The sequence below is a fragment of the Mastomys coucha genome, unplaced genomic scaffold (genome assembly GCF_008632895.1).
Source record: "Mastomys coucha isolate ucsf_1 unplaced genomic scaffold, UCSF_Mcou_1 pScaffold9, whole genome shotgun sequence".
NCBI classification, from domain to species: domain Eukaryota; kingdom Metazoa; phylum Chordata; class Mammalia; order Rodentia; family Muridae; genus Mastomys; species Mastomys coucha.
This window is the reverse complement of record NW_022196915.1, coordinates 49,209,823-49,236,194: the sequence shown is the minus strand read 5'-3', so window position 1 is coordinate 49,236,194 and position 26,372 is coordinate 49,209,823. Positions and strand designations below refer to the sequence as shown.

At 45.2% G+C, this 26,372-nt stretch overlaps 1 protein-coding gene across 2 annotated transcripts in view; it reads right to left on the bottom strand.

Annotated features, from left to right (window-relative positions):
• Fam124a (family with sequence similarity 124 member A) overlaps window positions 1–26,372 on the bottom strand; it is a 60,979-nt gene that overhangs the window by 17,661 nt on the left and 16,946 nt on the right. For both annotated transcript variants that reach the window (XM_031361346.1, XM_031361347.1), the window contains exon 3: window positions 4,505–5,238. In XM_031361346.1, the coding sequence (XP_031217206.1) occupies window positions 4,505–5,238 (734 nt within the window). The remainder of the gene's footprint in view (window positions 1–4,504; window positions 5,239–26,372) is intronic.

The following is a 26,372-nucleotide window of genomic DNA, read 5'->3' as shown; positions in this document are numbered from 1 at the left end:
TTGTAATCCCAGCTATCCCTCCTTTCTTATAGCTAGTTCTTGACAAAGATGGAGATCCGTGCTGAATTTTGTGTCCTCCTCTTTTGGTTATCAAGAACAAAACCCATATGCACTATGAAGAAGGGAGAACTCATTTACTTGAGGTTAAATCCCAGCTGTACAGAGCATTAGGTTTTGATTGGGAAATGTCCCCCATGGGCTCATGTGCTTGAACACTTGGTCCCCTTTACAAAAAAACGTCTAGGAGGTGAAGCCTCTTCGGACAGAGGGGGTCACTGGAGGGAGGGCTTTGACGTTTGATAGCCGCCCCTCCCACCCCTCACCCTCCGCACAGCTGCACCCCCACCCTGCTCATTCTGTTTCCTGAGCACACAGACAATTTCACCCGCTGCTCCCCGCTTCCCACTCACCACGGTGGACTGTATAGCCCCTTGCACTATGAGAAGAAACTCTCTTTCCCTGATAAGTTGCTTCTTCTCAGGAATTTTGTCGCAGCCATGACAAAAGTAGCTAAGACACAGAGGAGATACCTAGAGCTGTGAGGCTGTAGACAAGCTCCTGGACCCGTGGGCCTACTGGGCTATATGAGACCTTGTCTTTCAATTCTCCAGTCTCCTCTCTGCAGGTGAGAGCCTGTCCTGTCCCACTCAAAGTGAGACAGTTTTCCCTCCCTGGTGGAAAATACAGCTGCTTTCTGATCCCAAGTTTAAGCATGTGGGGTGTTCAGCCACCAAAAAGGAGAGTAACTTTTATTTCCAAATTCTAGTCCCTAATGTCTATGTGATGTCAGGTGTACAGACGACTTGAACACACCAGCCACAGCCAGGGAAGTCATACTGGGGTGGCCCTCAGCCAAACATGGTACATCAGCTACATCCAGGGAAGCCACTGGGTCAGAAGGCTAGACTGGGTCAGCCCTCCCCCCAACACAGTACATCAGCTACAGGTAAGGAAGCTGGTCTGGGTCAGTCCAACATGGTACATCAGCTACAGCTGTGCATGGGGTAGAGGGACTTTCAGCCAAGGCCTTCTGGGGAGGGTACATCTTGGCAAACTATAGAACTGAACAGCACCTGTTCTGTTACAGAAGGAGAAGTTTCACCCTTATCCCCAACCCTGCTTAAATGCTTCAGTAGAAGCAGTTTCTCATACACAACTAAATTATATATTTCATTTACAGGAATGCCGCCCATTCAGAGAACTGGAACACTGAAAACCATCCTATTTACATGGAATTTATAGAACAAGAAACCTGTGCAACCTAGTGCTTTAGAAAGTTATAGGAGACAGGTGGGGTCAGACAGTGACTAAGGTGCAGCCTGGCCGTGCAGCCCCAGGCATTTTCTTTGCTTTTCAGGAAGTTATCCTCCACTGTAGCAGTTGAAGCAGCTACAGACACCTGTAATTCTCACCCATAATTCTCACAACAAAGGTTTCAGCTGATCAATACACCAGGTTTCAGACAGAAAAGACCTGCATCTTGGAATTTTTCAAAAGACTATATTTTATACAACGTATACTATACAAAGGCAGAAAAGTAAATTTGGAAAACGAATATAATCATTCTGTCCCAAAGGAGGTTTATCCACATTTCCAAAGATTTAGGTGTATGTCTTAGCATATATAAACACAGTTCTTGTTTGGCTAGAGCTAACTGAAAACTTCCAGATGCTGTCAGATTAATAAATACTGCTTTTATGAATAGAATCAAAGTCACAGTGGAAGTTTTGGAAGCTAGGCAAGATTCCCCCAACCCTGTACCTCCTAACATACTCTATAGTTTTTATTACATTTCTGTTTTGTTATCTGCCTCCCCTGCAGAAGTTAATCTTACTAAAGCAGTGACTTCTGTCTGGTTGCATTCAGAGGTCACAGTGCATGGTATGGAGAAGGCACCCTATGGATTGCCTGAATCTGGTTAAAGTTAGGCATGTGTAATACGAGCACTGCCATGAAGGTTAGTGACAGCTGTCGGTGTTGTGGCTGGATTAGTACTCTGGAACTGAGCATCTTGTCAGTATCCAGGCTGAATATAAGTGACAAAAGTAGCTACTGTGTGTGTGACTGTGTCTCTCAGGTAAGACATTCTTAGGACTCTGCCTCGAAGCTCATTTCGACATGTAGCAACTCTTTATGTCAAGGTGTTTTGCTTTCTACATCTTAGAAAGATGCATTTTTATTTATTTTTATGTCTGTGTCTGTCATGGGTCGGTATACAAGTGTGAGGGTCTCCTGAGGGATTAGGTGTCAGATTCACAGGAGCTAGATTTACAAGTGTTTGTGAAACACCCAATGTGGATGCTACAAACCAAGCTTGGGTCCTTCGGAAGAGCAGCAAAGGCTTGTACGCATATCAACATTACTCTTTACTTCAAATTCTTCTGTATCAAGTTGCTATTACTCTCCTTGTTAAGTATGCATATTTATGTCATCTTTTTAAAAAATGTGGTATCTACTTATGAGTGTGAAAAAAAGATACCATAGCCATTCCGAACCTTGTTTTCACTAGATTCCTTCTCCTCTTGAGCAATATAGAGCTCAGGGAGGGGCTGAGCTATTTATAGAAAAACAAAAAACAAATAACCCCTCTCTTCCAGAAGGGCTACAGAGGAGGAAGAGGCTCTGATACAGTCTGGACACAGTAGAGGAGGGGAGAAGCTAAATGTGTTCTCAATCTGAACAAGGCAGCTGAAGAACTATGCAGTCAAGGGTTTCTACAGCGTATAGCTACATCCACTGTTCAAAACCTTTATCTTAAAAAGTATATTTGGCATGAGTTTTAGGGAACTGTAATGGCTCATTTTGACTGTCAACTTGATTGCATTAGGAAATGCCTGCTCAGGCCTGTGGAGGTGTTTGTGAGAATCTTTCCAGAGAGGTTTAACTGAGGAGGGAAGACCTACTCTGAATGTGGATGTCATCATTTGTCTGTGCTGTGATCCCACGCTAAGTCAAAAGAGAAGCAGGGGATGGCCACCCGAGTGCAGCCATTTCTAAGCTCTTCCCGATCTGCTGAGATGAGAGTGGGTGGCCTCAGCCTCTGGCCAGAGCTTCAAGCTTCCTGGGGCCAAGCTCTCCCTGACACAAAGGGCTGTGCATACTCTTACACCCTGAGCCCAAATACGTTCTTCCTCCCTTAACTTGCTGTCTCTTCCAGCAATGAGAAAACTGACTAATGTAGGAATACTTGGTAATAAAAAAAGAAAGAAAAAAGAAAGAAGAAAGAGGACATAAAATAAATAAAATAAAATGCATAAAATAAAACGGATTTTCCTCAGTGCCCTTCCCCTTTGTGACCCAAATATCTTAGTTTTGTTAAAGACTTAAATATAATTTTTTGCTTTGGAACGTAATTTAAAGGGATGGACAGGGTGTGGCTCGTGTTAGAGGGGAAGCTGTTCTCGGGAGGTGAACAATGACCCTTCTCCAAAGCCGGGAGGTGCTATTTGTTGGCCCTGCCTGCGGTATTTGACGTGGTGCTACTAAACTGGCTTGGAGAGAAGCTCTACATTCCTTAGACCCAAGATGAGAATCTTTTTTCTTTCTCTTTCAACAAGTCCTCATCCTCAGAAGCCAGCACCCATATAGACTTTATAGTCATCGAAATATGTGGGTCACCTTTGACATCTCCTTTCAGAGTTTCCTGTGAGTCAGGGCCCAGGCCAAGCCTTCTACACTCTTCTTTCCTTTGCGCTATTAGAAGGGTCAAGACAATTCATGACCGTCATCACCTCTCCCGGAGCCCTCCAGTACACATACGACCCTCTGAATTTCCTTAACTTTTACCGGAGCGACTGTTATACTTTGCATGCAAATTTGTTAGTGTTCAGATGCCGAATTGTCATGCTCATATCTCAAAGATTAGAGAGAAAAGGCTAGTGTTTAGTTTATTTAATAACAGAGCCACATTCTTCAAAGGGAAGTCTGAAAATCAAGGAGGCCCTATAAATAGCGGTCATCTCTTGGTGACCCTGGGGTCACCTAATAGATCACTGATCATAGCAACCTCCCATGGCAGCAATTGTGGAAAGCAGAAGTGGGGGGGTTGGTGGAAAAAAATGTGTAATCTTGTCTATAGATGGCACAATTTTCAAACCCCTGGGCTTCTCTTGTAAAAATGGAGAATACAGTTGAGAAACCTCCCTGGTATGTGGAAGATCAAATTATGGGCTCTTTATCAGCAAGTTCCCCAGGTGAGAAGCCTGTGTGCTTTCCATACCAAGAGAGCCATGACTGTTAAGAGTGCTCAACCTAGGAAGACATGGAAGGACTGCTCATGTGTCTACGGAGGCCCACACCACTTCAAGGATGCTGAAAGAACCAGAGGCAGAGAGATCTTTACACCTCGGCTCTGGATCAGAGTGAGATGTCCTCCTTGTCCAGGATGGACAAGGCCATTGTGCTATTTTCTGCCCTGAACTCAGCTGTGTTAATGTCTACACGGCTTTCCAGCACAACAGACTCGAAGACAGACAGACAGATAGATGTCAGACGACCTCTGTACCTGCAGAAGGATCTTGTTGCCATCGTGGTCCTCAGTCTGCCAGCGCCCCTCGCTGATGGGGCTGCAGGGGTTGGGAAGGAGGGGTACCAGTTGCCCGATGTCCTTCACTCGGAACTCCAGCACGGAGGAGTCGGTGGGCACTGGCTTCTGGTCGCAGGGTAGTCTTTTCAGGGAGAACTGGATGTCCACATCCAGATTGGAGAAGATGGGGAAGATGCAGAAGTCTGCTTTCCGCTGGCTGGGGCTCCGGCGCAAGATCAGCTCGTAGAAGCGGAGGCTGTCAGCGTAGCTGTTATGGCGACAGTAGATGGTGAAGCGTACGATTTCCTTGCCGTAGTGCACCGGCCTGATTGCCCACAACGGGGTCCCGGAAGCCAAAGTGAAGAAGTCCTGACTGCAAGGCAGGTACGGTATAAAGCGGCCATGCACTCGCTCCGTGTGGTGGTGGCGCCAGGGCGGCCGCTGCAGCACCCTGTGCACCTGTAGGATCTGTTCCTCTCCGTACTCCTCCTGCAGGAACAGCACCACTGCCAGTGCCGGCTGTGCACCCTTGGGAGACTTCCGCCTTCGCCTGATGGTGCGCCGCTCAGACACTCGAAACAGTGGGAGATCAGGGTGAACCCATGCCAAAACCTTGTCGATGGCCTCCTGCAGTGGCTGCGACTCCCCTGGGTCTGCGATGATGTGGATGCTCACCAGGAAAGGGTCCTGTGCCTCCTCCACAGAAAGCTCACCTGGGAGCACATAGGAATGAATGAATGGATGAACAGATGGGTGGGTGAGTAGCACAGATGGGTGGGTGGTTTGGATGGATGGATGGATGGATGGATGGATAGATGGACAGATGGATGGACAGATGGGTGGGTAAGTAGATGGATGGGTAGGTGGTGGGCCAATGGTTGAGTGGATGGATGGATGGATGGATGGATAGATGGATGGATGGTTGAATATGTGGATAAATGGGTGCATGAGTGGATGGATGGGTGGGAAGTGGATACATGGATGGGTTGGTGGGTGAATGGATGGGTGGGTGTATGAAGTGATAATTATTCCACTAATGTTATATATTGCTGTGGCAGGAAGAGAATCATCAATGGAATCCCTGATCCTAGAGTTTGTGATTTCAAGTTTTTTTTTTTTTTTTGGGGGGGGGGGTTGTTGCTTTTTATGTTGAAGAGTGTTAGGAAAACCTTGGTTGCTCATCAGGTCACACAGTTTCTTCTAAACAAGGAAAGTCATGTCTCTTGATTTGGGAGCCTCCGTGAGCTCATGAGCCCCTTTACACATACGCCTATTGAAGAAGGGCTTTACTAATGTTAGGTCAAAACTTGCCTGGACTTTTCATTTCAACTCGGTTATCTGACCGGAGAACAGTTGGGTTCACTGTGAGCCTTCCCATTCACTCACAACGTCTGAGTCGCTGATATGTATAAATTGCTAGGGAGTCCGTTTAGGAAGACTCCCAATGAACAGTGCTGTCTCAGAGTTATGTGGTGTTACAGCTCGTGTCACCACAGGTGGCGGCTTTGTACACAACCGTAGCCACAGGTGAGACTCTCATGACTTAGGTGGGGAATGCAGATATAAAATTATATGCACTATGTGTCTAGAATGAATGAAACAGAATTGCATCTTGGGGTGGGGGCTAACAGGAAGTCAGGGCTACCTATAGATAATCCAAACACTGGAACATCTTTTTAAAGTTTCTTTGTGTGGGAGGTGAATTCCAGAGGATGGCACCCTGGAGTCGGTTCTCTCCTTCTACCACATGGATCCCAGGAGTCAAACTCAGCTTGTCAGGTGCCGCAGCTTTTACCTTTACCAAACATGAGAGGGATGCAGTGGGGGAAGCAGATTTGTGTGGAAATTTAGATAATGTCTTGCATTGTGTGGTTATTTGGTGTGTGGCTTTCTATCCAGATTTGAATTCTGAAAATCCATCATGATTGGCTTAGAGGGCAGTCCCAGGGTTATTCTGGCCGTTTGGGGGCTCACCCTCTCTGCCTGCCTGGCTTCCTTACATTTCCTTAGAAGTTGGTGCCACCCCAGCAGCAGTGCAGCTGACGTGGAAGCAGGCCCTTCCCCAGCGCAGCTCTCCAAAAGAAGGCTCCACAGCTACCGAAATGTAGCTTCCCTCTCCAGGATGCCTTGAACTCCTAACTCCAGAGGCACATTACTTGGCTAAACACCAGTCGTTTTTCAACCCAAATGCAAAAAGACTTGATTTTGAACAAGACAGTTTGGTTTTGGCCCCGAAGTCTGGTTAAGGCTTCGGTCAGGAAAACAGGAGTAGATGAAGCAGAAGCAATGTTGGGTAAAGAACTTGTCAGAGAAATGAGGTGGCCCCTTTAAGACCCAGACCCCTCACAGAGAAATGAGGTGGCCCCTTTAAGACCCAGACCCCTCACAGAGAAATGAGGTGGCCCCTTTAAGACCCAGACCCCTCACAGGGTGCATACATAGGCAGAGGCCAGGAGTGAGCGAACTAACTGGAGTTCTTTTGTAAAGATTTGAGTACACAAGCTCATTTAGTCCCAGTTCAACCCTTGAAGTGGCTGAGATCACGGCCTGAATTTTAAAAAGAAGAAAATCAACACACTGAAGCCAATTCCCTGCTAACAGCAGCAGACTCAGAGGGGCAGAGGGGCAGAGGGGCAGAGGGGCAGAGGGGCAGAGGCAGAGGGGCAGAGGGGCAGAGGCAGAGAGGCAGAGGCAGAGAGGCAAAGGCAGAGGCAGAGGCAGAGGCAGAGGCAGAGGCAGAGGCAGAGGCAGAGGCTCTGGCATAGAGACCTTTGAGCCTCTGAAACCACTCTCTCTCCTATGCCCATATCCTAGCAGTATGCTCAGCACATATCTAGCCATACTGACCCCATTCTCCCCCCTTCTCTCCATGGCCCCTTCCTAGCCACCAGCTTTGTGTCTCAGATACTTATTTGCATTTCTTTCCTCTGGCTCCAGGTTCCTTCTGAGGACCAGCATGCCAGAAGCCACCTCCTTCTTGGCTCACTCCTAAGTCTTTACATCTCACAGTGTCCTGGAGGGCCACCCACCACAGGCCAAAACCATAGGTGGTGGTACCCAAGAGATAAAAATAGCAGAAATTTCAAGGAAGCCCACAGGTAGACGGGAGAGTTTGGTTGTGAAGAAGCCAGGGAGTGGGAACTAAAGTTCCCAAAGGCTCCTGGCGTTGTCAGGGGCCCCCAGCCTTATGCCATCCCCTGCAGCCACTGCATAAAGGTTTCCCAGAGACCAGGAACAAAGGCTGAAGCCTGCCTGGATGGTGGAGTGTTTACAGTTCCGCAAAGGGCAGGTTGCCCAGCCTGGGAGAGTGAGCTGGGCTGTAAAGTATCAAGGCCAAGATCAAGCAGGTGGAAGACAAGGCCAGAGCCTGAATTGCCTTTATGCTGTATGAACCCAGAGCCAGGAAAGGCTGAAGTACTGCCCCAGCCCAGCCCTGGGGAACATATGGGTACTTGCTGGTGCTCTCTGAGAGGGGCCCTGAACACGGCTCTAAAACAGTTGTTGGGTACTAGGGCTACATGCGCATCCCTGCAGCATGAACTTGAACAGGAAACCAAGTATTTGAGGGAAGGAAGAGAAAATGTGAATAATTAACGTCATGAAAAGTCCCTGGACCTCCCTGGAGGAGCAGGGAGGCTGCGCCAGGGTGTGCACTGCCTTTATCGAGTCTATTTTCCATCTTTTCCAAGGACTCCACAGAGCACCTCTTCTATCACAACCCAGCAAAAGCTATCCTGGAGTGGCCGCCCCATGCCTCCAGAGAGGCTGGAGGTTGCCACAGAGACAGGAGCTGCTTTCAATTAGCTCAAGTCTCCAAAAAAAGGAGGAGGGCTCCTCCTGTGGTTACAGGATTAGAGTTTCTCACTGATACTGTGGAGCTGCTCAAGTGTTAAGGGAGGCAGAGGTGAGGCCAGGCCTTCCCCAAGAAAGGATGTGCAGCCAGCCCCGGGCTTCCTACACTCCTCACAGTTTCTCTGTCCTTTAGAAGCTTTTCTCTGCATGAACTCAAGAAAAAAAGTAGACAACCTAAACATTTATTAAGTACTTACTGTTTGCCAACTACCCTCCTAAAGCCTTTGTATGATCTCATTTAATCTTTGAAACAAAATGCTAGGGGCGTATCTTTCTTCGTTTTGTGGCTAAGATGCTGAGTTGCTCAAGGCCCTTGGGCTAGTGACGAGCGAGGGCTATCTGAACCCTAAGTGTCCCCAGCCACCATTAATAGGTTTCTCCAAAGACCTAATAAGCCAATTCAAGCGGAATTAAAAGTATAGAAGCAGGTCTATTGTGGGCAGCTCTAGGGCAGTTTCACCAGTCTCTGGGGACAAGATCAGTGAAGTTGCCATGCAGACAGGGAGAGAGAGAGCAAGGGATGAGAGAGAGAGAGAGAGAGAGAGTGAGAGAGAGAGAGAGAGAGAATACAGAGAAGGGACGAAGGGACATAACCAAATGCCTGGATTATATAGGGAAGAGCCTCTGTGGACAGGGCAGCCCAACCCCTGGGTTGGAAAAGCTCAGGGTAAGGGCAGGGTATGCTAGCTAGCTATACCCTGTAACTGGTAGGGACTGAGGGATGCTGGGAAAACCTAGAGGCCAGGAACACTTTGATTTATTAAATAGACACCTCAGTGACCCCAGTCACTTGACAACTATGTCGTCACCTCATGAATCTATCGTTGACCTAAACCTTAGTTGCCTTGGCTGGGGCTTTACACTTTCTCTCCAGCTTCTTGAGCTCATCGAGTACACGATTCGGCGACAGTTCTATTGACTAGTTTACGCGGCATTTTTGTGTTATGGAAGCCAGGGCCAGAGACCAGGACCCTTCTGCGTGTTGGTGGACCTTGTGAAGCTAGACGGCCACTTGGCTGTCTTCACACTACTTGCATAGGGACCCTCATGCCTTTTTCTCCAAGACAGAGCCACACGCCAGCCTTGCCTGCTCTAACTCACACCATCTGGTTTCTGCAGCATTGCCCGCCATTCGGAACTGCTAAACTGGAAGTTTCCATAGTACCTAGCTCCTGGTAATGGGGATGGCTAGCTAAACATGAAGATCTATACTCCCAGAGTGACTGAACCAGTCTTCGCACATGACAAGCAGATGTGCTCTCCTGAACTTTTGAACAACAGCGGATCCCCTTGCTATTGCGTCCTCACTATGTTGTGGATGAGGGGCAATCCATTTCCAATGATTTATTTAGCTGAGGAATGCTTATTGAGCACCTATTATGTGCCGGGTACTATAATGGAAAGTAAGCTAGACTTAGCCTTCAGAGAGCATACACTCTTGTGGGAGGAGACACAATGAATAGTGACATAGACAGTGACAGCTACTTTACTTAGCAAACATGAATTCTGTGTGCACATAGGAAGGGGTGGCTCTCCGTAGCAACAGCCAGAACCAGGTCCTATCGACTAAACAAATCACTCAGCACCTTTCAGTGCCAAAATATCCAATAAAGACCTCAGTACCCTGAGCACTCGGGAGGCTCACACTGCCAGCTCTGTGGGCTGTTCGTTTTAGGAAAGGCATAGGAGAGTGACTGAATCTCTGTTTGCCTCTCTAAAGGCTCACTGTAGAAATGAACTGTTCAGGCATGGGTGTGACTGTCAAGTAGATGCACGTAAGCAGTAGTAGAAAACCCAGATTAGACATGCAGTAGACTGCCAGGGCACAGGCTGACACTGAACCAAGAACAGGTAGGAAGGCAGGAGGAAATGCTCCACGGAGGCCCATGCTCCCCTGCTAAGCAGCATCAGAGAGAGGTGCAGGTTCCTTCCTGGGAGAGCCATTCCTCCAGAATTTAATGAATAAGCTGCCCTCTTTGCTTTTAGCATGTTTTAAAAAGAAAATTATTTGCATCTCTTACCTAATGAGAAAATCATTAACAATTCCCTTAAGCTACCAATATTTAAGATAAATCTCAGATTTCCCCAATCACTGGTAACTTTATAATTTCAATAATAAAACTGGCAGGGAAGCAACTGTGGGCAGTTCCTAGCTGCATTTGTAAGTAGTACGGCTCCCCCCTTGGAGCCAGTTTCTACAACTCCCTGAAGTTCAGAACTGAATTCAGGCTGCCACAGTTAAGCTGAGACGTGGATTTTCACTCAGCGGAGAACAATAAGGAATCTTTATGCTTCCTGGGCCCTTCAAGCTTTTGTAAATGACAGGCCTTTGCCTCAGCTTGGGCCACTTAGGCTCTCTCAGGTTTCAGCCTTTGTACAGAGACAATGTCATGGGCCTGGACTTCTAATCTACACACTGAGCTCTTCTGCAATTGGGACATTATTAGGAAAAAAAGGACTCGCCAGTAAGGAAGACAGCACAAAGTAAGGCAGCTTGTATGACACTTGTGCACTTGGAAGCAGGGCTTCCATTTTACCTTAAATGTGTTCTCGAGCCCCGGTCAGGCTGTGTTCTGAAACACCCCAGGGGAAGGAGAAGACCAAAGGCAGCCACTGAACAGTGAGAAAGGAAACTTGAGCTGGGCACAGCCTGACACGGATTCTGAGAGGGCCATCAATTAGTCTGAGGAGAGATGAACACAACTAGAAACAAACATGCTAGAGCAGTTAACTGCAGTGGTTTCGAAAGCTTCTGAGAAGGGATGCTGGTTTCTGCCTACCAGGCAGGGTTCTCTGCCTAGTGATGTGCTAAGACCCTGCTGTATAAAATTTCTGCTTTAAGACCCTGGTGGGGATGAGGCATTGTACCCTCTCTTAGTTAGGGTTTCTATTGCTGTGAAGAGACACTATGACTACAGCAACTCTTATAAAGGGAAGCATTTAATTGGGACTGGCTTACAGTTCAGAGGTTCAGCCCATCACTGTCATGGTGGCACACAGGCAGACATGGTGCTAGAGAGGTAGCTGAGAGTTCAATATCAGCAGGCAGCAGGAAGACAGAGTAACATTGGGCCTGGCTTGAGCATTTGAAATCCCAAATCCCAACCCCAGTAACATACTTCCTCCAGCAAGGCCACACCTACTCCAAGGCCACACCTCCTAATCGTGCCACTCCCTATGAGCTTATGGGGCCATTTTCATTCAATCCATCAAGTACACCAAATCCTTCCTTCTGCTCAGAGATTTCAATTCTTTCTAAATCACACGAAAGGCTTGTCACATTCCCCTATAGCAAAGGCATCCTAAGAAAGTTTTGCCCTTAATATAATCTTACAGATTTGAGAATGTGGCATCTGGCTGTGGAAGCGACACATTCAGAATTAAAACCCATCTAGTTTCAGAAAAATCAAGTGAGTCTATTGCAACAAAACAAATGAAAGAGAGATGTAGCCATCACTAAGCTCATAGGCTTGTTAACTAGAGAACCCCAGGCCTCCCAGTGTTACAGGAAGCTAGGGACAGGATCTTCACAATTTTACTACTAAACATTCCTCTGAAAAGTGATTTGTTCTGACAGGTGTTAAGCGATAGGTGAAATTGCTATTCTAATTGTTCAAAGAGAAGACACCATGTGCACGCTAGTGAAGTACACCCTGACTGCCTGCACAGGACACCAGAGCTGTGACCCTGTGCTGGCCTTCCCTTGCTCAATCTAGATGTTGGCCTCAGGACTTCTGAAACTCGTGACATCACATAGGCAGGACCTGCAGACCTGTTGCCAAGGCAACAGCCACCATATTCCCAGAATCCACTTGGCTTGCCTCCCACCCACCTTTACCCGTGTTACATCATTACTGATTCATAAAGAAAGGCCCTCCCATCTCTCTCTCTCTCTCTCTCTCTCTCTCTCTCTCTCTCTCTCTCTCTCTCTCTCTCTCTCCCTCTCTCTCTTCCCCCTTCTCTTTCCACTGACATCTTGCCCCTCTGTCTCCCAATAAACCTCTTACATGTGGAACTGGTTTGGCCTGGTGTGCTATGATTAGATGCAAGCCACTTTTTTTTTTTTTTTTTTGACGGCTGGAGAGATTTATGTCTTTTTATTTTTTATTTTTATTAGATGTTTTCTTTATTTACATTGCAAATTTTATCCCCTCTGAACCCTCCCCCTATCCCATCCCCACCTCTCTGCTCACTAACCCACTGGCTCCTGCTTTCCTGTCCTGGCATTCCCCTGGGGCATCAAGCCTTCACAAGTCCAAGGGCCTCTCCTCTCACTGATGTCCCACAAGGCCATCCTCTGCTACATATGCGGCTGGAGCCATGGGCCCCTCTTTGGTTGGTGGTTTAGATCCTGGGAGCTTTGGGGGTACTGGTTGGTTCATATTGTTGTTCCTCCTATGGGGCTGCAAACCCTTAGCCGCTATTCTAACACATCACTAGAAACATGGGGAAAGGAGCTCGGAGACTTGCTTTGGCCTAAAAGTCAGCAGAAGAGTCAAGCATTTTGGCAGCTTTAGGATGGCACTGACATGGTCTCTATTGTCCCAAATGTCCCTAAACACTTCAGGTTCCCTTCGAGAGAAAGCTGCTTGGACAGAGATACAAACTAAAGACTCATCTGGGCTTTTGTTAACAGACAAGGTTGGACCACTCTAAAAGCAGAGTGAGCATCTCCCAACCTGCGCTTCTGGTCTCTAACCTTCATCGCAGTGTTCTCTTAACTCCAAAGTGCTGAATCCTGCCAAAGCCCCAAAGATTCAAAGGAAGAGACAGGTGCATACTCACTTCCCATTGCTGTGCCAGGATGACTGCCAGAGACCAGACTTATCGTGGCTCCCGGACTCTAAGGGTGGAGTTGCTCATGCTGAGGAAGGTGTGGGGGAGTTCTCAGAGGGGAGAGTGATTCCTATATGTGGTGGGCAGAGCTTGAGAGGGGCTGCTCACATGGTGGTGGATTGGCAAACAGAGAACTCAGGCTGGAGTTGTGCTGAGGTATAACCCCTGCCTCCACAGCTCCGTGCCTTACAGGTCTCACAACCTCAGAAAACATTGTCACTGGATGAGAACCAAGTGTTCAAACACACCTGCCTGTGGGGGATGCTTTACACTCAAGCATAACAGGAGCCATCATTGTCACTTGATGAGTGTTCAAACACAAGTGCCTGTGGGGGTGCTTTAAACTCAAGCATAACAGTAGGCCATGGGGGTGCTTTACACTCAAGCATAACAGGAGCCATCCTTGTTCTTGGGACTCAGCACCATGTAATTGAGAAAAAAAGACTGACACACAGATATAGGAAAAACACCCATGGGGGGCGTTTAGTTCCAAAATGGAGAGGATGAAAGGCAAGGTTGTACATTTCCCTTGCCCACAATTTTTCTACTATTTCAAGGTCCCACATCTGCAAATCCCTGGCTTTATTGCTTTAGGTAGAGAAAAATCCCAAGAACCAACGTTCTGAAGTTTTTGTTTGTTTGTTTGTTTGCTTGCTTGAACTTAAAGCAGAGGAAATGGTCCAAAGGGCAAGGTATTCTATTCCAAAAGTAGTGCTAGAGGGCTGGCAACCCATGGTTGTTAGCAATTCCTCTAGGCTCTGCCCAATAGTTACCTAGCAATAGCTTGTTAGCCTCTAGCAGGTCGGAGCCAAGCTTGAATTTAAGAAGGGTTCTCCGGGTCTCTCTCTCTCTCTCTCTCTCTCTCTCTCTCTCTCTTTCTCTCTCTCTCTCTCTCCTCTCTCTCCCCTCTTTCTCTCTCCCTTCTCTCTTTGCTTCTCCCCCCTTCCTTTCCCTACCCCCTTCTTCCCCACGTGTCCCAGCCAGCCTCTTCTCTTTCTCTTCCCCTCTCTCCTCTCTCTCTGTTCTGTCCTCCTCCTTTCTCTGCCTCTATCCCCTTTCCAGGTCTCTTTCCCATCCCACTAATGAACCTTCATATTAGGTCTATCTCATGGCTGATTCTTCAGGGGAGCACCTTGGCAGGGCCCGCTGAGGTGCTCCTTCCACTACACTATACTTCCATGTTTTATAAAACACAAGGACGACTCTCTATGCTGCCATTTCACAGAAAGACCTCCACCTTTTCCACTATGACATGCAACCCCTGCTCATCTTTATCTCAATAATTCTACCTGTAGGAATTCACCCTCATAATGGATGTATACAGATTGAGTAAGGATGTTCTTGGTGACCATGTTTATAATGGTGAAAGTGGAACACAACCCACAGGGTCTGGTGACTGCACTAAGACACACACGATGAAATACATACTGTATGGGTGCTCAAACTGCCACAGGAGGATGCTCCTGGAGACACAGTCATTTACAATGAGAAAATAATAGTGAGAAAATAAGACATCTTCTGTCTTTCTGTCTGTCTCTGTCATTCTAATAAAAGTATTTATAACAATATAGATGTCATTAAAATATGCAAAGGAAGACACCAAATGACAAAAAATGGATTTTCTGCATAGGATTCTAGGTTTTAATTTGCACTTTCTGACTTTAAACAAAACAAAATAAAGAACAAAAAACTCCAATGGCTATGAACGATTTGTACAATAAAATTATTTTTAAAATGAGAAATGTCATAATCACATCAAGGACAGCTGCAAGTGGTATCAGCTACTCTCTTTTGTCCCCTGCTTAGGGTCCTGACATTGTTGCTAGAGACCATGTATTCCTGAAGGGCCATTTGGGAAAAATTAAGCAAGAGAGTCTGGCTCCATTTTCCTTCTTCTTCTTTGGTAGAAATTTTGAATAGTTGCAGTTAGTTCAAAATGAAAACTTTGAAGCCATATCTCTTATTTTTGAAGCCAGAAGGATTCCCACTGTATTTTAAAATTAGATCTGAGCATAGCAAGCATCAGAGGGGCGGTCTGTATGGTAGGGCCTTGACCCTTTGATTTCCTGACATGCTTTTTCTTGTCAGTTGTCAAACAGTGATACTGTCTGGCTTTCACCTCCCGTGCAGAGAGAACGGGAACGCTACACCATCGGACAACAGTGTGCTACAGGTATGCTTTAAGTTGTGCTTCGTTAGTTATCTCAGAGATTTCCTCAGCTATTTCCATCATTGTAAATGCTGATGACATTTGTCAGAAAGAACTCCAACACACAAGGGATGTGGTCCGGGTTTTAAAGTAAACCATTCTTAGCGGGGGAATGAAATTATTTATTTTAAAAGTTCAACAACATAATCCAAGTATTTATCAAGTGAGCACAATTCCTAAGCAGACATTCTGAAAATCAGAGAACCACAAAGCGTAGAGTCCAAGCATAGGAAGCCTAGACATAAGTCACTGGACTATGTCAGGGCTCCTCAAACTCCCACCAAGCAACCTTGGGTGGGGACACTCTGCATCTGACAGAGGCAGCAGTTCTCCAAGGCAGTGACTACTTATTTTCTTCCAGGCTTTGAACAGCATCTTTGGGAAGCTGATAAAATGTGGGGTTACATAGGCTACCCCAACCTGCTACCAGTGGCTAAGCCTCCGCTCGAATCATTGCGAGACCCAGATATATCAGGGTGCTAGCTGCAAGCCACTAAATGACTCCATTCCTAAAAGGAAGGTCCAGAAACATGACAAATGTCTCCGAAGCTGAAGCCATATGGCTTGTTACATGAAGGCCTGATATGTTGGGTATGGGAAGAGTGGCCTCCAGCAGGCTTTTTTTTTTTTTTTCCCTCAGTGTAAGTGAGGCCTTTGTTTTTGGGAGGAAGGTAAAAGAAGGACACTGTCATTGCTAGATATGTCCTGAAATTCACAATCATGTGTTAGAAACAGAAGAGAAACGTGATGATAATGTTTCCAAACACATTGGAGTTAAATTTGATGCCGCCAGGTTTCCTAAAACATTGATCCCCTTCTTTTGAGAGAGTGACATGAAAAAAAAGGCTCTGAAGAAAGACAAATCTGTCAATAAGTGATCACCTCTAATTAGCAGGAAAAAATGAAAACCTCGCTCTGCAGATTGTGTGTGGAGCTCCTGCGCAGCTTCAGCAGAGGGAAGGCAGGAGCTGCCATCTACTCTTTCAAGGGCCAGTTAGGCTAGTGATTAAGCCACAGTGAGCTCACTTCTCTCCAACAGGCTACAGGGATCGCGAACATAACCAGTGTAAAATGCTGATCTCTTATGCTTCACTAAGTATCCTGGAATCATAAGAGGAAGCAGAGAATCCCCTGAGATGTCAAAAGATGTTCTCAGTACATCTTGTGGCTCCTGGCCAGCTTCAGTGCCTTGCAGCCAGCCGAGATGCCCACACTTTCTAATGGGGAAATACCTCCAATTCTTGATTCCTCTTTCCTTGTGGTAAGGAGCCAGGAGGAGAGCTAATAGGTATCTTGAGTTTAGAGGTGGGGCTACTTTAGGCTCAAATTAGAGTGCCCTGAATATAGCTAGTTCATTCTTTGTCTGTTTCCTACATGGGCTTAGAGATCTGTTTCTGGGATTAGAGATCTTTAAGAGATGTCATATGCTCCCCAAAGAGTAAATTTTAAGCTCCTAGTACCCTCTAAGAGTAATTCTCAAGTGTGATTATAATCTATATCTGAATGAAAATATCCAATCACATGGGATCAGATCTCAGCAGCATTACATGACACACTTAATTTTTTTCTTAGAATAATTACTGTTTTCCTTTCATCCTGTTTGTAAAATCTGCCCCTTTTATTCAAACCACTTAAGAATGCAAATTGGGCCTCCTGGTTTGATGATCTCACCAGAGTTCTGGAAATGCAGTTTAAGATTCTGAGAGTGAATGGAATTCCTCTTCCTTTCTCTCAGTGAAATTCTGAGGGCCACAGTGTGCTGCTGAGCTTTTCAGAAAGTCTGACAGTGGGCCGGGCTTTCTCCGCCCATCTATAAAGGGCAAACGAACCATTTATAGCTGGGAAAGATTCTTGCCCCCAAATGAAGTCACACGTTAGAGAAGCCCCTCAGTGATGCCCCTTCCATAGTTAGATGGCATCACAAGATGTGAGTGTGTAGAACTCATAAAGAAGAGGCATATGCAATTGGCTCCATCTTCTTGCTCTCAGATATGAACAAAGAGGGGAGTTTATTTATTTATAGTAATCATTTTATTTGTTTACATTTCAAATGTTGTCTCCCTTCCTGGTCTTCCCCTGATGAAGGTCCCACCCCTGCCCTTTGCCTCTATGAGGGTGCTCCTCCACCCACCCACCCAATCCTGCCTCACCCCTCTAGTATTCCCTTTCTCTGGGGCATCGAGTCTGCCCAGAATCAAGCACCTCCAATGAAGGTAACTTTTAAAAAGCAGCTTTTGCCTCTGGTCCCGATCTCCTGCAAACTTTGATGTGTAGGCAGCCAATAGCAAGGAGAAGCTGAGGGTTGTCAAGTTCCAAGAAATTCCTTTTCCCAAAGTCTAGCATTTAGACAAAAGCCAGTATTCCCTCAGGGACCTGAGAAAATAGTCCTTACCTGCTAAAAGGAACCCTTCTCCTCCTCTCTGGCAAAAGGGGCCTATGGTTCTTCTGCTGACATAGCCTGCGGTGTCTATTAGCCCATCAAGGGCTGTGCTAGCTTCTAGGCTCCTTCAATCCTAGGCTACCCACAAGAATCTGTTACACACTTCAAAGCTCTCCTCCCCAGCTCACAGGTTTGTTTCCTCCTGGGCACCTGTTTCCTTAACCTGGAAATATTCCACCCCCCACCCCCCAACCAGAGGCTTTCCAGAGAGATAGCCTTGGCAGTTTGGAATAAACTTTTCTCTCTTCACCCATGGAAGGGCTATTTTGGTTTCTTTACTGTGCTCATTTTGGTTATCTGGTGCCAAAGCCTGGGACTGGTAACCTGGCCTTTGAAAGCTGCAGATTTGACTTTCCTACGTATGTTTCTTTCTGCTGGCTCCTGCCAGCTATCAAATTTGACCCCAGATTCTAGATTCCATCTCTCCTCTCTCCATTTAATTTCAGAATCCTACTATACCTATGTGGCTGTCTCTGTCTGTCTGTCTGTCTGTCTGTCTCTGTCTCTCTGTCTCTTTCTCTGTCTCTCTGTCTGTGTCTGTCTGTCTGTCTGTCTGTCTGTCTGTCTCTCTCCTGGATAGGCATCACCATGGAGTTGCCTGCTTTGTCTACCATGAGAACAAACGTTCCTCCCTCCTCCACTGGGCCTCAATCACAAGGACAAAAACCTGAGATTTGGAACATTTTCCTCTCTGACAAGTTTCCCATTCCTCCTGGGGACACCCTCCCGCCATGAATATTCTTGTTAGAAGTACACTTTATACACCTAGCTGCTCTCTCCAGTCTCCCCCAGGAGCTTCCCATGACCTTTGCCTTGTCTCCTTCCCCTAGGAACTGCCTGAAGTCCTGTAGCTGGTGGCTTCCATGGTGCTTTGCAGCCCTACCCTCTCTCAGCTCCCTCCTAAAGTTTCCTCTTCCCCATTGGAGCTGCCTGCTTTGTGTCTTCCCAAGCCTGTCCTCCCTCCAGTAGAGCTCTTCCAGCAGCCAAGCCCAAGCCTGCCTGGGGCCACTAGGTCTCTCTCTCTCTCTCTCTCTCTCTCTCTCTCTCTCTCTCTCTCTCTCTGTCTCTCTCTCTCTTCCTCCTCTTCTTCCTCCTCCTTCTCCTTTTCCTCTTCCTCCTCCTCCTCCTCTTCCTCCTCCTTGGAGCTTGTAGATATTCCCCCAGCAGAATTTTGTTTTGCAACCCTCTTTCTCTTCTTTGGACTATAAACAGTCTGGTTTCAATACAGATCAATGACCAAAAATTGGCACCCTTGATTTCCAAGTTCTCACAAATCATAACAAAAGATCCCCAAACATCATATCTAAAAGTGCTCTGCTCTATACTTCCAAAAGTTTCCTATCTCTAAAGTTCTACTTCCCACTCTTAAAACTCTTTTCTCTCTATGATCTGTCTGTGCTCTGCTTTCAAAAAAATCTCTTCAGACTATGCTATAAACTCTATCTCAGGATTTGTAAGTTCATTGGATAAGGTTAAAAAAATCTATAAAATCTGTAACAAGTTGTGTTTTAAAACTTATAACAAACAGCCTGTAGTTAAAAATCTATACATTGGTAATCTTAATTTGCTACAACTTACTGATATGTGATTTAATTCTTGTTTAAAATATACTATGTATGTAACTTAGATTCAACTTTTGTTTAAAAAAAATAGATCTACAAAAAACAAAACAAATAAAAACCATCCAAAATAAAAAAAAACAAACAAACAGATACTTAAATACCAACCACATGGCTAGCAGCCACTTTACTAAGGTTAAAGGGTACACGCTGTGTGACTCCACCATCATAAGATAAATACATGGTATAAATCGCCTAAGGCAGCACTCATAAGCTCCCTAGTCTTGCTGAGCTTTCGGTCGATCCTTGTATTGCCCTTTAGACTAAAGGTCGATCCTTGTATCGCCCTTTAAACTAAGGAAACAACAACAGGCCTCCAAAGAATTTTAGATTGGTATGGTTTTTTGTATGATGATACATTCCTAGGGTTATAAAGATATATTCGGGTTAACAAAAGCTGACACAAAGACATATGTCTAACTGCTTATGTCTTATGTCTTTGCCAACTGTTTTCAACACCAGGTTACTAAAAATCTTAAATAAGGGACAATGTATTGAAAGAGTTAAATTTAAGACCTGTGCTGGCTAATGAAAAAATTACAGGTTTGAGGAAAACACAGTGAACTAAGGTTGAGCATGTCCAGATGGGCCTGGGCAGGGGCAGGCGAGCTGTTGGGACATTCTGGGAACTAGCAGGCCGGGAAGATGTGGAAGAGAAAGCATACAAAGATATGTCCGGGTGGGCCCTGGTACGACCCAACTGAGTAATGGGTCATCTGGTCCTCTTAGATATGGTTTAAGGTCAGCCAGATGCTCTGTTGACTCAGATTACCACCCTTATAAATTTTCCGCCCTGATCTGCATGTACACTAGCTGATATTTGAAATAGCCAATCATGTATAGCCACAGCAATTTCTTTGTTTCCTCAGACCTTTTCCCTATATAAACCCCTAACCCCTGAGCCTCGTGGTTGGCTCCTCTGTCTCCTGTGTGAGATATGAGTCGAACCGGAGCTCCGATATTAAACTGCCTCATGTGTTTACATCAAGACGGTCTCTCATGATTCCTTGGGTGCACGTCCTCCCGAGATTTGAGTGGGGGTCTCCCCACGGGGGTCTTTCAGTATGTCTGATAAGGCCTATTTGATAAATAAGATTTATAAGTTCCTGAGGCCTATGCAAGGTCACAGTAATATATGACTAGCCCCTTTTTCTTTGCTTACTTTGTTAAGCTTCAGCTATTTGGATAAATTGAGTCATACGAGAAACTGATTCTATAATGGTGTACTTTAAAGGAGTCCTAGATTCTCTATGGCATCTATTTATGGTTTAAAGCTTACTGCATTTATGGTCTAAAGTTTTATTTTGATGCCAAAAGATCTTTGATTAAATCTTCAACTCAAAATTTTAAGGTTCAAACTTAACAGGGATAAAGCTGTAAATTCCTAATCTTATAAAAGCTATTAACGTGTAAACTGTTATGTAATTCATTCACTGACAAGCCTCAGTTAGCCTCCTGTCTAGGTTTAAAACGATTAAAGTTTGTTTAACTCAGGTGTGCTTAATAGATTATAACCCTCAAACTCTTCAGAGATCTGCTGATTATGTCATTTTAAATGGTTCATGAAAAGGCTTCCCCGACAGACAGAAACACCAGCTCCCAGCAGGGACTCTATGGTTTTGAAAGAGAAGGGTGGGACCTGAAGACTCCACCTGGATTGGGGTAACGCTAACCACTGGGAAAAACTTCCCCATGTCTCACCTGCTGTCAGCACTGCCCCCAAACTGTGAACACTGTTGGGATGACAATGGTACGCAGCCTGGTCAGAGTAATATCAATCGTCCCAAGTTCCCTCTGCACATGAAAATTTCTCCAGTCTTCTGGATCCAGCAGTTGAAGGCCGACACAACCGAAGGCTGATGCTGCTCTGTTTGGGGGCTGAAGACTGAATGGTGTCCTTCATGACAGCTGAGAGCTGACTACTGCCCCAACAAAGCCATCGAGGCCATGGGAGCCTAGGGCAGCTGTCTAGGTAGTGGGTAAGTCTCTGTCATTTTAACTGATGTGTAGGCCATTTAGATGATACCCCCTGCTATAACGTATCCTTCTCGGATCTCGGGTGGTGTTGCTTGATTAACTGTAGCATTAACAACAGCAATGCCCCAGTGTCAGCAGGAAGTAGTCATAGAAAAGATGACATCACCTTTATCATTTATTATCAACAAAAAGGCTGGGATGTTAGGTCTCAAACTCAAGACAAAGACAGGTTCCTACTTAACATATCAAAGCAGATTCTGGATGCCAGGTTCTCCCAGCATCCCTCAGTCCCTGCTATAGGGTCCTCTTGCTGGTGTACCCTCCAGACCAGGGGGCTGGGCTGTCTTTCCTTGGTCCCCCAGCTGCTCTTCCCTGTGTAATCTAGCCATTTTGACTATGTTGGTCTTTTTTATCCTTTTGGCCTCTTGGTCTCCTTGCTCTCCCCTCTCGCTTTTCCCCTCTCTTCGCATGGCCTGGCTCAAGGTCATGTTCACTCTGGACTCTTCCAGGTGTCTCTGCTTCTGCCTTTTATATACAATAAACCTTCTCATCCAGCTTACCTAGAAGCAGTTGTGTCCTCCTTTTTTATTTCTCTTTTTTTCATTCAGGGTTGCTTCCTTCAGCGCCAACATTGGAGTGAACACTACAGACCCGCACATGTTTATTTCCTCAGATTTTCATTCTGAGAATTCTGGGTCAAAGAGCACAAACAGGCTCAGGCTGTTCTTGCTTCTCCCTACACATGTATTAGGCAGGAACTGAACCCGCTGATCATACAGGGGGACAGTACCTGGTTCTCATGACGTAGAGAGATGCCCCACAACAGAATCTTCAGGACACACGCAGTTGTCCCTACTCTGCCCTTTGAGTATGATTATCCTGGCCATGGGAGATGTGATTTTAACAGTCTACTTGAGAGTGCATATTGCACCATGGTTGTGTTTTAGACTTAATTTAAAAAGTGTTTTCAGAAAGTGTGCTCTCTTTCAGTGACTGCCCAAGGGGCCTTCTGCCTGTGGGTGGATCAAGATTTATGTTCCTGGTTACGAGCAGCATCAGCAGCGAGGTGCTGAGCTGACATAGGCCAGCTGTATGTAACTCACCAGTATTCTTTACTATCAGGAAAGGGCTGCTGAACCGCAGGGACTAGAAAGAAACATTTGTCAAAGACCTGGCTCAAGGCGTAAGAAAATTACTAGGCAATGTCTTTGGGAAAACTTTCAAAGCAAAGACTGGGGCTGGAAATGGAGCTCAATAGTTTCCTGGTTGTGGGAAGTATGGACACGATAGTGCTCAAGAGATTAGGATTTCCCAGGCTTTTACTGCAGGGAGAGAAAGGCTGAAGCCTGGTGTTAGAGGAGGAAGTTGCTCCCCAGGAAGAAAGCCTAAGCCGTTCCTATTTCCATGGCAGGAAGACACTGGAGCCAAGACAGTGATGGGCAGAACCACATGTTGACCCAACTTCTAGGTTTACTTCTAGCCTCTGTTTTAATGGACAGACTTGGGCTTCCTCATTCCAGTGTGGCCACAGTGGAAAACAGACAGACAAACAAACAAACAAATAAACAAGCCCTTCTCTCTGCTTTTCATTGTTACCCATGTCCTTTAATTGGTGAATTGAGGATAGGTGGCCAAGCCTGGCTTGTTTAGGCTGCCAAGTGTCAACCCTAAAAACCCTGGTAACACTTTGGCCTTCCTCTTCTTCTTCTTCTTTTTTTTTTTTTTTATCTTGTTGAGACTAAGGATGGGAGGACAGTTGTGGTGGCGGTAGCCATATTGTAAGTCTCAGACAACCTTCAGGTTGGAGCCAAGGGCTGAGTTTGGTGTTGTGGAATGACTGAAAGTGCTCCCCAGATCTGCACTGCCTCCTCAGCTGCATTCATTTCAATGATGGTGGAGAATAATAAGTCTCTACTTGCTTAACAGTTATTTTTCTTCTATTTCCTGATAGAAACTCACACCGTGGGTGAGCTCTCCTGTGTGAGGAGCAAATACCACGAGTTCATGTGAGGGAAGAACAGTGACTCAGTACTGATCCTGGAACCTCAACTCCAGACAGCAAAATGGATGAGAGGGAAACACCCAAACCAAATGGCCGTGCTCCTGTCTGGAGAGGTGCTTCCCTGTGACCCAGAGGACTGCAGTGAGAGAACAAAGCCAGCAGTGGCTGTAGGCAGGGGGTTTAGAGAAACTCTTCTTGAGCAACTATAGTAGTGGCTGGGTCAAAGAGGAATGAACATGGTAGTCTGGAGGCTTAGCTGTGTGCCAGCTAAGTGGGGGAACTGTTCTCATGATTATAATGGCTTTAATAACTGGGAAAGGGGTGATTCTGTATCTTCAGTTGGCTACAATGGTCAGAAAATTGCTCACCACAGCCATCCCTAATAACTGAGTAAAGTTTGACACTAAATTACAATTCTAGATACTCAGCTTTTTTCATTAGACCCTGCTGCAGAGAAAAATCAAGTTAGAACATCAATAAACATAATGAGCCAATTAAGTGTCTCACCATTAGAGAATTAGAGTTGAAAGCTTAACAGGATCATGAGAGAGGGCAGAGCAACTCAGTATTTATCAAATCAAAAAGTCAAGCTTTTATTGTGAGATAATTGTTTTGGGTAATTTTAAAGCAAATGTTCAATCAATATGAACAGCTTTGATGTAATGTTTTTAATCACTAAAACTCCTGTCTAGACATGAGGTATCATTCCTCATGTGCACATTTACTTGTATTTTTATATTGAGTATAGTATGAGAGTTTACTCTGAGTATAAAACATATTATTTCTATCCATTGTTACTACACATAATGACCATTTATAAGCCAGGAGTTACAAAAATGAAAAGATGGATTAATAAAAATGTTTACATCCAGGACGGGAGGTATATATATCTCAGCGAGAGTGCTTGCTTCGCAGGGCCCAGACTCAGGACAATCTCCAGAATCGCTAAGTGTCTAGTCCTTTTAGCTAGATTTGAAGTGGATAAGTAATAGCTAAATTGTCTAATTGTAGCCTCTGTTGGTGTTGGTATTGCTGTAACACAGGAGTTTCCGGAGCAGGGTGTCCTCTCTACATTGGGAGAGGGTATTTGCCTGCAGAGACAGAGGTGTAAGTGAGAGGAGTCCTGAGAGGAGTGAGCTGAATTCCATGCAGGCAGCACAGGCTCTGAGCTTTTTCTTAGTCTTCACATAGTAGGGACTGGAGCACTCAGTGTCAAGGAATAAGTTAATTTGCTTCCTGAAGAGGCTGTTCCTGGAAGTTCTACAGGTTGCTGATAAGGATTGGGGCATACCCATCCCCCTATCTAACCTAACCCTAACCCTGGCTGGGTTTCCATAGGGAGAGGAGTCACATTCCTAAGGGACAGGAAAGAGCCTCCAGCTTAGAGTTAGGGTCTCCCATATTACATTCTTTGGAAAAAGACTTCCTTGGCCACTCCTGCTCATCATCAAAGCACGCCCCGCACAGATGCTCTCTGTGGCACTGAGCTCTGGAGGACTGCCGAGACAACCTTGATTCCTCAATGGAAACTTCCAAATCTGGAAGAACCTGGAATAATATACTGCGAATTCTACAGACCTTGACTGTTAATCTAGACTACTGCAATCCGAAAGCTATCTGTCGTAGTTAAAGGGGGAAGAAAACCTTTCCATGATACCAACAGGCTAAAAGAATTCCTACACACCAAGGCAGTACTAGAGAAAATAACGGAAGCAATGTTTTGGATGGAAGAGAGGACTAGGAACAGCCAACAGACTCTACCAGGAAGATGAATGAAGCTATAATCATAACATACACAGGACAAGCAAGACCACAAGCAGCAAATCAACAACAAACCTCCAACCCCAACCCCAATAAAATGACTGCAACCAAGATACGATTTTCAATAATAGTTAAATATTAATGGCCTTGACTCTCTAACCAAAAGACACAGTCTAACTAAAGTGATGAAGAAACAAAACCTACTTTTCTATTGCCTATAAGAAACTCAGCTTTCAGGACAGGCAGCACCTTAAACTGAAAAACTAGAAAAAAAGTATTGCAAACAAACAGGAGCAGGAAGCAAGCCAGCCATTACCATCCCAAAAAATCTGATAACGTATATTTTAAACCAATACTAATCAGAAGAGATAAAAAGGGGCACTTCATTCTACCCGAGGGTACAGTTAACCAAGAAAACATTAGTATGCTAAACACATAGGCACCAAACTTCGATGTACCTAATTTCATTAAAAAGTGTACTGTTGGAATTAAAGACACAGATTAACATCAACACATCCATAGTAGGTGATTTCAATATCTCACTTTCTCTAATAGGTCGTCTGAACAACAACAAAAAAATGAAGTGATAAACATTTCATTTAAGTGACATCGTACATCAAATGGTCCATATATATGTGTATACACATACATACATACACACACAGACACAGAATATTTCACCCAAACCCCAAAGAAAAATACATTCTACCCAGCAGCTCATCAAAGCCTCTTTAAAATAGATCACATTCTGGAACAAAATAAATCTCAACAAATTTAAAATATTGAAATAACTTTATGTATGCTATCTGCTAGTAATGTAACAAAGCTTAAAAATTGATAGCAAATAACTGCCCCCCCACACAGCTCTTGAGTTAAGTACACAAACTCATGGAGATTAAACAATTCATTATGGAATAATGAATGTCTCAAAGAGAAACAATCAAGAAGAAAAAAATAAATCTTGGAACCAAATGACAATGAAAACACAACACAATCAAACTGGGACACATAGGACACAGGATAACTAAATTGATTCATAATAATTTCCTATAAGGAAAATTTAGAGTTCTAAGTCCTGACAGTAAATCACAAAAGAACAAACATGGTATGCACTCTCTGATAAGTGGTTATTAGCCCAGAAGTTTGGAATA